General features: G+C 39.1%; 1 protein-coding gene across 2 annotated transcripts in view; it reads left to right on the top strand.

Annotated features, from left to right (window-relative positions):
• Nucleotides 1–12745, top strand: part of AGPAT4 (1-acylglycerol-3-phosphate O-acyltransferase 4) — a 73953-nt gene that overhangs the window by 39229 nt on the left and 21979 nt on the right. For both annotated transcript variants that reach the window (XM_071740467.1, XM_071740468.1), the window contains 3 exons: nucleotides 1096–1265; nucleotides 8576–8737; nucleotides 10927–11080. In XM_071740467.1, coding sequence (XP_071596568.1) covers nucleotides 1096–1265; nucleotides 8576–8737; nucleotides 10927–11080 — 486 coding nt within the window. The remainder of the gene's footprint in view (nucleotides 1–1095; nucleotides 1266–8575; nucleotides 8738–10926; nucleotides 11081–12745) is intronic.

Here is a 12745-nt window from a genome sequence, read left to right on the forward strand (position 1 = left end):
TGTCACTAATGCCTGTTCTCCAGACTACAGCACAATGTCACAAAAAAGCTTCATGCAATTAATTTTGCTAATGATGATTAAAAATGCAGACGACTTGTTCCTAGATGTTTTGGTCAGTTGTTGAGACCAGTAGGGGACCTAAATTGAAAGGATTTCAGAAGTGTTTCAAAGGCTGGCCTGGTTTTGATCTTTCTTTAGCTGAATCTGTGGTTTGCCTGAAGCCAGGAGAGCACCTCAGCTGTCTTATCCAGCAGATATATTCATATGGCACAGAGATACTCTGAGAAGGAGATATGTTTCACTTAGCAAAGCATGACCCCTCACATTAGACCTTTGTTTGCAGAAGATTTGTGATATCTTTGACAGGAAACAAATGTGTCCTTTGACTCTTCCTCTTTTCTGTCTTAAAATACAGCTCTCATTAGAACATGGGTTGCTTGAGGAGGTAACTACTCTTGGTTCTGTTCTTGGTTCATGTTCTTCATCCAGTTTGAGCCATTATCTTTGCTTCAGATGATTGATACACCCCTGTCAAGTGCATCTGCTGTAGCAGAGCATGTGACTGTTAACTTCTGACAAGTTAATATGATGATGCATTAGGTGTCCTTTTAACAGGTCTGGTTCCAGATGTCTTGTCGAAACTGCTTTCTGGTCTACAATTGAGCAGTTCTTAGAGGAGAATGAGTACCTATATGTGGCAGGAATAGGTGTGCTTGTTTCTCCTACAAGATTGTTCTTTATGCAATTTTGTACTATTGTAAGCCACAAATGCTAGTATTGCATGTCTTTTGATGAAATAATTTGTAGCATTGAATTGTTAGTTTTCAGAGAAATGAAACTCCTTTTTCTTAGTATCACTGTGAAAAATTTCTGTTCCCTCTTTCTGTGCAGTTTCCTGATTTCCCTCTCTCATTTGTCCCCCCACCTTGCTGTGCCAAGATTTGTGACTGTGTGGTTTATGTTCAGCGTTTCAGTTTCATTGCAACCTTTCCTTTGCTATGCACTGTTGAGGTGGCTGCTGCTTTTCAACATGCTACTAATTTGTTGGTTTGCATATGTCACATACATTCATATATTTCTTGTTCTTTATTCCAGAGATGGTGATGTTGCTGGAATGGTGGTCAGGTACCGATTGCACCCTCTACACTGACCCAGAGAGTTACCACAAGTATGGGAAGGAGAATGCTATTGTAATCCTTAATCACAACTTTGAAATCGACTTTCTCTGTGGTTGGAACTTTTGTGAAAGATTTGGGGTCTTGGGGGTGAGTTTTGTGTAGCATTTCAACTTTCTCTTCTTGAATGTGGAATGAATTCTTTGTGGTTTTGAAAATTAACAGGTATGTGCTTGCAGTTCATTCAGCCACTGTCCAGACTTAAAGTGGTGAACTTAAAGCAATGCAGTGCAAGTATGGAATACTGAGACAGGTATTGCTTGGGCATTCACAGTGATTTTAAAACTATTGCAGCTAAAGCTGATAAAGGAGATATTTTTTTTCTAACCTGTGGAAGTCATTACAGTTCATTTTCTCTGTGTGCTTGCTAGATAACTGTTATGTTTTGTTGTGCTAGAGAAAGATGAGCTGTTCTATTATTCTTTCCCAGTAAATTGTAAAATTTGTTTGCTTCCTCCAGTGTAGTATTACAAATCCATAACTAGAGTTTGAATGATGTAGTCTCTTGTCTTTTAGAATGAAAGAGCTGCCTTGTCAAGTGAAAGCAAGTACTACGTTGTAGCTAGTAAGATATGGAGGAGGAATGAGTTAGTCATACTTAAATACACCATTGCATTAGGGTAGGAGTACATGTACAACTTTTTTTTTTGTTTCCCCTGTCAGTTCATGTGGATGATTCAAGACCCCCATCCTTATCAAGTCTGTCTTAGTTCTATGGTGGTGACATTGTTCTTTACCTAAAAGGGAGTTACATGAGATTTCCTTCCTCCTAAGCAAGCAGGCTATTACCTCATGTGGCAGTATTCTGCAGCATCATCTTCTAGTTTTGCTGCTGGTCTGTGTCAAAAGTCCTGACTTTGGATTGTGTAAATTCATGACTTTTTGTGGCCTTTCTGTTGGACTCTTAGTATTTTCTGGACATTTAGCTACCACTCCAGTCACTTTCAAGTTATAATAATGACAGTCTGTTTGAAAAAAAACCAAACCGAACAACAAAAAAATGAGCCTTACAACTGAAGGAAAGTGAACCTAAGCATCACAGACCCTGCACATTACCAGAATGACTACAGACTCCTGATTACTGAGGAACAATTTTACTGTCATGTCTGGGACTTGAGTTCAGAGCTGGAGGATAGCTAGGAAGATGTAGGAAAACCTTCTCTTGACAAGGAGATGTACATGTCAAAAATATTCTCCTTCTCTGTGGTCATTATAGAGTGGGGCTTTAGTATAATCCACCAAATTTTATAAGCCTAATGGCTGCAGTTTTCTAAATAAAGCTGTGTTTTAGAGGGTTAGTTGCTGCTTCAGCGAACAGTCACAGAAAATTAAAGTATTATTTCTCTACAAACTAATAGGGACTACAAGGTAAGAAATCTGATGTTTTGCCTTGGTGCCCTGTGGTTGGGTTGGATCTCGTTAGCTTTAATAATTTTTTTTTTTAATAGTTTCTCAAGGTAGTCATGATTATAGGTTTTTTTATATTGTTCTCTATGTGCAAGAAAACCACTATGTAGAAGCGTAACTGTTGAACTGACTGAAAATATTTTTTCCTTTTTTTTAGATGCTTATAATTATTACTCAGTTTGTATTTTTGCTGATCTTAGAATTCTTTTACAAACTGGTGTTATTTATTTATTTATTTATTTATTTATTTAAACTATTCCAGTCCTTTGTGATTTTACTCCCTAGAAACGAAGGAAGAAGTAGTTCCCATATGCTCTCATTTGCACAGATGCCTTTACACAGCAAATCAGTGTATTTCCCTGCTGGGGCAGCCAGTTGAGGCTCATCTAAAAATACATTTTTAAAAAAAAATTGAAAATGACACACAGTTTCCTGATTGGATTGTCTGTACTGGCATACAGGTACTTGGCTTAGGAGTGCAGGTATGTGTAGAGATAGGGTTGTAGTTTGGTTTGACTTTGTGCTGCCTTATATGAGTTTCCAGTGGGCAAAGCTTCAGGTTTTGGTGCGGCAGCACAATTAGAAATGTAAGAACCATTGTGCTGAGTGGTGATGTTTGGGAAAAGCAGTTACAAGAAAAAGGCATTCAGAGAGATTTCTAAGTGCTGTCCAAGCTTCCAGTTTGCTGTGGCTCAGGGACTTTGTGAGCTGGTGGCATTTTACATTTATTGCTGTTTAATTTTGTACTCCATGAAGTTTCTGTGCAAACGCTAGGTATCTACCAGTATTTTATTAGGTTGGTCTCATCTCCACTGCTGCTGAAAAGGAAGTCTGGCATATGCAATCCTTTCTTTCCTTTTTGCTCTTAATTTTTCATCATACCAAATCATGACTGTTGCTAGCAGCTATAAGAAGGAAGCAAACTTCACAAAATCTACATGACTTCTACTGACTGTAGAGATTTCAAGCAAACATGTATTCAGCCCCAACTGTTAAACACTTATATATGTATTTCACTTGCCAGCTTTTTTTGGAGGCAATCTTCCTGTTTGGTTTTAGGACCCTGACACCCATCAATCACATGTGCCTGCCTTTGTGTGCTGCCAGACCTCAGTGGTGTGTGCAGGAGGGTGGGAACATAGGGGTGCTGGATGCCGAGTCAGCATCATGCTGCTGTGGCCAGCACATGAGGGCAGCTGAGTCCTGAATCAGAGGTGACACAATCAGATGTGTCAGTCAGTCCTGACACAGAGGTGACTGCAAGAAACTGTGAGGGAAGGAGAAGCTGACCTGCCAGCTTGTCTTTCTGTAGGAAGCATCATAGCCCCAACAAGACAGAGCTTTGTCCACACCAGTGTTTTCTAATAAAAGGGAGGGCTGTTAGTATGGTCTTGAGCCAGGGTAACTGATACTGTGTTGGATGTTCTGCTTTTCTACCCCATGCTGGTGCAGTGGCTGGGGAAGATGCTGACTCCCAGTGTCTGTGTGTTGTTCTGTTGTGTAAATAGAGCTGTGATCTTGGTGACAGGTCCCTGCCTTGTGCTGTGCCCTTTCCTTTTCCTGCCTGTGGCATTCTGGTCCTCGACTTAGCTTCTTCTGATAGGGCACAGTTTAGCTACTGTATCAGCATTTAAACGCATCAGTAGCATTTAGTTTCTTCAAGGTGTGTGCTAAGCAGCTCTTTGAGAACAGACCCACTGGACATCAGAACTTGAAATTAGGACACAGGCATGTTCTGAGGAGGGGGATGTTTTTCAGGACTTAGACCAAAAGCACATTCATATGTTTCCTGCCAGATTCACTGTACTGTTCTTCTGTGTTGGTTGATCTGACCAAGCAGTGATAAAATTACCCTTTTTAGTAATTTTAGGAACCCTTCTTCTCACACAAAGACACTCGTATTAGTAAAAATTGTCTGCTCTTTACAGCTAAGCCTGCTCATTTACTGGATGATCTTCTGTTGTCTTAGGCTGCAAAGTGGTTTTTCTACCCCAGTTAATCATAAATATTATTCCTAGGGACTCATATTGGCATCAGAATATGTGCATTTCCAAAACAGGCTGTAGTTGTTATTCCTTGATAGGGTAGACAAACCAGGAAACCATTATGAAAAACTAGTTGTTAGCTATATTGCTTTAAATTTCTCATTTTAAAAATTGCTAATCACATTTTAATAATTTTTATCCCTAAATATCCATTCCATGTGACAGGAAACACCAATTCTATTTGAAAGTTGTGTATGTTAAAGGTTGTTGTTGGAAAAACTGAGCATGGCCTTGAATAGAGGCTTGAGAAGAGACTTTTGCTAGGTTATTGTATGGGACCAATAGGTATGTGAACACAGTTTTTTGTACATTTTGGTGTATTAATTAATACAGTTGTAGTACAGTTTAGTGTATTAAGAGAAGTTGTGTAATTGTTCATGTAGGCAGCCAAATCTACATGATTAATTGTATTTAACAGAGCATCTTAGCATATATGTGGGCATACTTTCTTTACAGTATTGCCATGTTGCTTTTCCAAAATGGAAAACTTTTATTCAATATGCAGCATTAGAAATTAGGAGCCTAACTAAACTTCTGGAATGATGGCTTTGAAGGTCTAGAGAAATATATCTTTGTATCATGATGTCCCAGAAAGTATGATATTTAAAAAATAGAGCAAACAGAATCATCAAAAGTATGTCAGTGCTGAGGGCAGCCTGGAGAACATGTAGCTTAGGAGGCAAATTGCTGCTGCTAATAGTTTGCAGCTGCAGTGAATTTGTCTTGAAATTGTATAACAAATTTTATTAGACATCTTCAGCTTGCTGGTTGATTTCATGTTTTTTGTTGCATTCTGTGATCAAGAGGTGTTGAATAACGGGGAGTGAGCATACGAATCAAGATTGCAAATGCATCTAAAGTAAGCTTGTAAAAATAATGCTTTTAATGTGATATTAGTGCAGTCATTCACAAAAGGAGAACTTCATGTATGTTTCCATCTGAATAAGCTTAGCCAAAATAAATTAACCTGGATTAAAATACTATTTCTGTAGAAAAATAGTCCCCATACAGCCATAATTTCATTAAATGACTGTTAGAATTACATGGTTCTGAGCACCAAAAACATTTGACTGCCTTATAGAAGACAGCTTACAGGGAATAAATCAATACTCTTTAATTAAATTTTATTCTGTTGAGCAAGCTGAATTTCAAGGTTAGAGTTGACTGTCACCTACTTATCAAAGCAGGTTGATAGAGGAAAGATCAGTGTCCGAAATCAACTAAAGAGCTGTGGTTTTCCCCTCAGGTATTTATACAGGAGCTGTGCTTGGGTACGTGACTGAAACAGAATAGATTCTAACCCCAGTTATTGTAAGAGAGATGGCAGCTACCTACTGAGGGTAGGCCTGGTGGATCCCTCCCATATGAGAGCAGTCTTGCCAGTATAATGCACTGAAGTGTTCCCTTTCCCTAATTAGTTCTGTATCGTAAGTATTCCTTCTTGCTGCTAGGACAAATGGGGTGTACAAAATAGCGTAAAGTCACTTAGTTTCTTTTTGTGTGCATCTAAAGAGTCATAGACTCATGTGTCCGAAAAAGCCCTTTTAATTTTTAAAAATGTGTCAGCACAGAAAATGAGTAAGAATGTGCCCTGAAGAATTCACAGAATCACAGGCATAGATTCAAACATCTATTCTGCCTTTGTGGTTGTACCTGCACTACGTGACACCTTAGCTCCCAACATCATTTCTTAGTTTCACAAGGGGAAAAAACCAATGATGGCAACTTCTCTCCTGACACCTGTTTAACTCATGCTTTTTAAAATATGCAAAACACTAAAAAATAGCTGTGGTGAAATAGTTACTTATGCTTGCTTTTTAGATTAGGATTCTATCTTTTAAAGTCTGAGCGGGAGGAATATTGGATTTCTTTTCTGGTTGTGTGCTCTGGAGGCCTTGTACATCCCATGCAGAGCACATTGATATTTGTCTCCTGGTCTTATGACCACTCAGTTATTAACACTCACTGCAAATAAAATTTAAGAGCATAGATTTTTCTCTGGTTTTGGGGGGTGACACTATTGCTATTTGCCATTGAGCAGTGTCTTGTTCTAGACTGTGTCTGAATGCTGCCCTGGTTGTGTCAGAGGCAAGCAGTAGTTCCCCAAAAGTTTGGTATTCTTGAGTTAAGGCCTTGACTCTGCTGTCTTCCTCAGGCATGTACAGGGCAGAGGAGTGGAAGAGTAGGGGATGAACTGGTCTGGGTTCATGGCCTACAACAACAACAACAACAACAACAAAAATGCTCTTCGGAGGCTTTTAAAAATGTATGCTAGAACATTTTACATTTATGTGGGAAATAAGAATATTACTTGTGTAACAGAGAAAAGGAAAAACATTAGTTTTTTGGAGAAAAAAAGAGCTAAGGAAAGAGGTAGAAAGAGTGCCTGTTTCCTTGTGTCTGGTTTAGGGAACTGGAAGAGGGGGCGGGGGTCAGCATTGCTGCTGCCATGCAGTAGGGACTACTGTGCAACATGGCTTGAAATTGAAATGGCAAAAAGTGTGCCAAACACTATGTCTGCTTCTTGTGGGAGAGCTGAGGTTGAAGTCCCAATTTTAGGCCTGTCACTGAAATTCTTAAATTTTAGGATAAAATAAAGAGGAAGTACTTTGTAATAAAGTGTTAAATAATTTGACAGATGTGGCTCCTGCATTCTTAAAAACTGAAACATCTCATATTGTGGTCTTCTCTATTTCTGTGTAATGGTTGCTAGTGAAGCTATGTGATCTGCACTTGCCTTCTACTCATAAGCTTTTAGATAGCTTAATTATTTAAGGTATTTTCCCTCTCAAGGATGAAGTGCAGATGAGAGAAATGAGTGGAGATAAAGAATTAGGTCAAGTCTCTTCCCTTAGTAGCAAAATGAACGGTTACCAAAAAATAAAAGCAAGTAATTTCTGTTAATGGCAATTTCTACCAGTAAATATTGCCTACTAGTCAAATTGAATGTACTAGAAGCCATCTGCAGAGCACTTTGATGAGATACCTCATGATATCACAGATAGAAACTGGACTGTAATTGCTCCAGTTATCCTCTAAGATCACTGTTTTTCAGGAAATACCGAAGCAACAATTTCTTTATACACACACACATGTGGCATTTTATTCATTATTTAACAATGTGAATCATAAGACAGCTCACTAAGGTGAGCTTGCTGAAGTAGCAAGTGGAATCAGTTCCCCTGGCCAAAGGGATGGCAGTCTGAGATGATAAAGGAATTAAATTCTGGACCAGAAATTGAAATTTCAAACTTACTGATAGGCTTCTTGTGGAGGATTGATCTGGACAAACTACTTGTTGATGTACAACAGGAAGAGTAATTTTTTTTTTTTTTCACCCCAGAAACATGCTTTGAAGATAAATTTGCTAGTATAAGTATTTCTGCCCTTCCATAAACAAACCTAAACACAAATCAAGTGATTTTATTGCTGCTGTTGTTTCTAGTGTTGTTTAAGGTTTCTTCTGTTGATAAACCACGTGTATGTATCAAAATATTCCTGTGTAGCAATCGCTCTGTGACTGCTTCTCATTTAGAACAGTTGTTTTTTTTTTTAAGTTGTGATGAGGTGTCCCAGCTTTGAGAAGTATAGTTGCAAGATATCTTAAAGGAATTTGAGATGCTACTGCCCAAGGTCTGCTTCAATTAATAGTTTGGGGGTTTGTGGTTTGAGTCTTTTTCATGGATTCCTCAGTGTTTGAAGGAATCTGAGCTGTGGTTTGGGTTTCAGGTTTTGAGTAGGATAGACAGACATGCAAACACACACTCACATGTATATGTATATGCATATGTATGAATATGTATGAATATGTATTCATCTTACACTGGTGTTAAAATGGTAACTGGTTGATCTGAATCAGTACATCAGTGTCTAACTGTGCATGTGTAATATCCACAGAGAACTCTGAAGTGATGTAACTGTTTTACTTTCTTTGACTCTTTTTTCCAGAGTTCCAAAGTGCTTGCAAAGAAGGAGCTCTCCTACATGCCCATCATTGGCTGGATGTGGTATTTCCTAGAGATTGTCTTCTGCAAGAGGAAGTGGGAAGAAGACCGGAAAACAGTCATGCAGAAGTTGCTGAATCTCCGGGACTACCCTGAGAACTTTTGGGTGAGTGACAACTCAAACAAGGGGATTGTGAAGTGCTGTAGTGCTTGGGAGAGAAGAAGGGCATAAACAGTGTGTGGTAGTCACCAGGATACTCCTGAGAATTTTGATTCATGAGCTTTCTGGCAGTATCAGAGTATTCTCTAAGAATTAAATTATCTTTTGGATTTTCCATGTAATTGTCATGTCTGTTTTCTTCCTCTTTGGATGGAATGTCCATCCTATCAATGTCATTGCAAAAATACCTCTACTGTGATCCATCCAGTAAACCTTTGGTCCTCTAAATATAGAAGCTAGAGATGGGTAGACACACAGGGGTTCATGACAGTGTAAGATCTACATGTGACAGCATTGTATTGAAACATATTGGCTGTAGTCTTTAACTAGGCTACCTTCTCACTCATTGCTGAGTTCATACTAATATTTTCTCCTTCCATTTGCCTGTGATTCTGCCATTCCTGTGAAGGTGCTGAGTCCAGGTGAAGTGTAAGCCACAGATAAGTACCTAGTGAGGGAAGTAGCCCCTGTGTCCATCAGCTGTCCAACAGCTGTCATACAGGGAGAGGATTAGTGTCACCTTTCAGTTACTTTTTGCATCACCATCATTTTTTAATATCAAACCTGCCTGGCAATTCCAAGTCTGGGAATAAAAAGCCTTTGATTTTTTTTCTCTTCTCAGTAATCACAAAAATCTACTTCACATGAGCTGGTTTATGACAAGAGAGGGATTCAGTTAACGAAATGGCCCTTAAGCAGCCTCACAAGGGCTATTGCTTTACAAGCAGTTTGCTGCTGAAGATGTGTATGCTGTATCTCTCATTCTTTGAAACAAAGCTTTTTTTTCTTTCTTTCTTTTAGTTATCATGGATTTAAATGAGGGTTAAGCAATCAAAACTAAGTTCTGTGCTCAGATAACAATTAAAAGACTTGAAGGCAAAAGGCTGTCTAGCTAACAGCACTATTTTTGATTTCTAGTTCCAGTCTCTCTCACAGGGATTTGCCTTTGCTCTGTGACTCTTAAAAGGTGTTGCATGCCTTTCTGTACAACTAAGTGCTTCATCACTCATTGGTGAGCATAAACCACCAGCATCCTTTATATACTGCTGTAGAGAGATTACTATGAAGTAAATGTACCTGTAGTAAGATGTACTGGGGTTATTGCAGTGTAGAGTTTTAATTTGCCTTTCTATGGTCAAGACACACGGCTGTTGCACCTTGGAACGTAGAAAAATAAAGCATGTTTAAGGGGGTTAAAAGGAATTTGTCATCAGCTTCTGTATGTTTCATATCAAGCTGTTGAAACATTATGCTGGTGATACATGAGTAAAAGTGCTCTTAGATGAGCTGGAACTGAAGCTGGCTGCTTAGCTAGTTTTCTTCAGTCTCTGTCAGCTAAATCTTCGCTGTGGGTTATGAGTACTTAGCTTGTGCAATTTGACAGTTCTTTCTGATGTGGTAGTTTGCATTCAGACTTGACAGAAAGCAGATGAGCAAGCAGTGTATCTCCAAAGATATCTGCTCTCTCCTGCCTGCCAATGGCAAAATTGTAATTGGTCATGTCTGAGCACTTCAGCTGTATAGTTCACAAAGGGATGAGACTTTCATTTATTGTGCACCGACTGCTTTACATCTGTTATCAGCTCAGTCATTGGCACAGAAATTACTGTTTGCAGTTGTCAGTGGTCCTTGTGCCACAGTGAAAGCAAGTGAGTTTGAGTGAGGAAAGCAAGCTTGAGCACTGAAGCACTTCCTAGAAACGTGTTAGGCACTTAACAAATTTTAGATACCATGACACTTGAACACCTCACCATCAGTAAGAGATTTGCAACAGGAGATATGTTTTGAGTGCTTTCTAACATCTTATTAGTGATGGAGTAACCCATTCAGGAAATTGAGTCATGATAGCAAGTAGCAGATGTTAAAGCCTAAAGGCTGGAGTTCAAACCAGAGGATGGCAAGTTGGATGGGTGGGTGCGATACTGAGGGTTTGGTTTTGGCTTTTTTTGCTTGGTGGTTTTTATTTGTTTGTTTTACTCCAGGGCAATTAAGTTACCTAAATGTATACCTGGTTATACCTGTCCCTGCTAGCAGTGTTTATTTTTGCTATGCTGATGGCAACTAGAGAGGCCTCTGGTCAGACAGATGCAGAGGACCTGAACTGCTGTCTAATTGTAGTTTTGTCTTGGTTTTAGTTCCTGATTCATTGCGAGGGCACAAGGTTCACAGAACAGAAGCACCAGATTAGCATGCAGGTAGCTGAAGATAAAGGCCTGCCCAAGCTCAAGTATCACCTACTGCCACGAACAAAAGGATTTGCTGTCACCGTGCAGTGTTTGAGAAATGTAGGTAAGGAAAGTCACAAGGAATAATGCTAAATGGTTATTTCACCTAACTGCTGTCACTTTGCCATGCTCTTCTTTTCCCTGTAGCATTTTCCAGCAGAAAAGCCCTGGGATCCTTTCTGACCTTTTTTCTACTAGCCTGTGAAAATTAAAATTAGGTTTTACTAACAAAGTCTTGGGGCAACATGGTTAGTTTTTGTTTTGTTTCCTGGTACTGTGAGTCTGTATTTGGGTATCTCAATTTGCATGTTGGATACCTTTTGCCAACAGATAACATTTCTTCATTAATGCCTAACTAAGCAATCCTATTCCAAATAAGCAAATACCTCACTAGAGAATCTGAGGCAGTGTCTCAAGTATTTTCTTGTGGTATATAGCTTTTTCAGATAACATTGTTTTAAAATAAAAATTCTGCTTTAGATTTCTGTATTAGATGTACTCTTTAGAGTTTCTTTGTGGAGCAGGGGAAGGGGACTACACTTCGACTGAAGATATTTCTGCATTACAGAACATGAGGTTTTCTCCCTTAATGTGATGAACTCTCCACCCCCTGATTATTTCTGTTTACTTGCACTTGCCAACTTTAAAGTGCCATCAGTAAAAACATGGCATGCATGCCTTTGAAGTGATTTTCTTTCATTAATAAGATCCATTGAAGTCTTCTGCTGTGTACTTCAAGGGCGAAGGAAAGAGAGTGCTAAGTAGCCACAGTGCTGTGGTATCTTTGGGGTTTGGTAGGTTTGTGTGCTGTTAGGAGGCCATTATGTAAGAAAGACAGAGTGGATAGTGGTTTAGAATAAAATGTGCTAGGTTGACTGAAGTTAATGTCAAAGCTTCTCTTGTCTTTGAAGACATATTTTCATGTGGCATATCTGGGATAGCTGCTGTGAAAAAAAGCTTTGCAGTCAGCTGTCTTGCTTTCTGTCATGTTTCTTCTATGTATCCTCCTGCAAGTCAGGTAGATGAAATCACTGCTCTAGCTTGTCAGGCATCCACAACTTCCCACCCCCAGAATGGATAGCATAGCTTAGATCTTTTCTGATACATGAAGAAAGGGTAAGTTATGTGCAGTATACAGCAGCTTTCTTAAGGGTACAGTGTAACCTTTCCTTTGGAGTAAGGGCAAGTGTTTTGCTGAGAACAGGGGGAGGTAGACTTGAGACACTGAAGATGAGCTGAGTCAAAACTCTGTGACCTCCAATGCCCTGAGCTGGGGAATCAGGGACAGGTTGTTTTGGTGGTGGTTTTATTCATTTCACTGCTCTGTGCAAAGCCAAGTAAAACATGGTATAAGTGTGGACAAGTAGCTCATTTGTGGGAAAATGTTTCAAAAGGCAACAATTTTAGGGTACAGAAGTGACATTTATGAAAAGTTCTGAGCATTCACACAATACACTACAGTAACCCATCTTAAGAGCCTAAATATTTGGAATGCTTTCAGAGAAAGAAGACAGATTGCTCAATTACTTATATACTTAGGGAAGCGTATATAGTATGTTACTGTACCTCAGTCCAGAAGTTCTGACTTGCTAGATCAACCAGGGTAAGGCTTATTTGAAGATAATACTTCCCTGTGAGGGTTGAAGAAGAAGCATCTAGTTAAACTTCTCGTGGATAGTAGTAATATGGGCGTTTTTAAAGTTTTGAATATTTATATTGCTACATGGTA

The sequence above is a fragment of the Heliangelus exortis genome, chromosome 3, assembly GCF_036169615.1.
Source record: "Heliangelus exortis chromosome 3, bHelExo1.hap1, whole genome shotgun sequence".
Lineage (NCBI taxonomy): Eukaryota > Metazoa > Chordata > Aves > Apodiformes > Trochilidae > Heliangelus > Heliangelus exortis.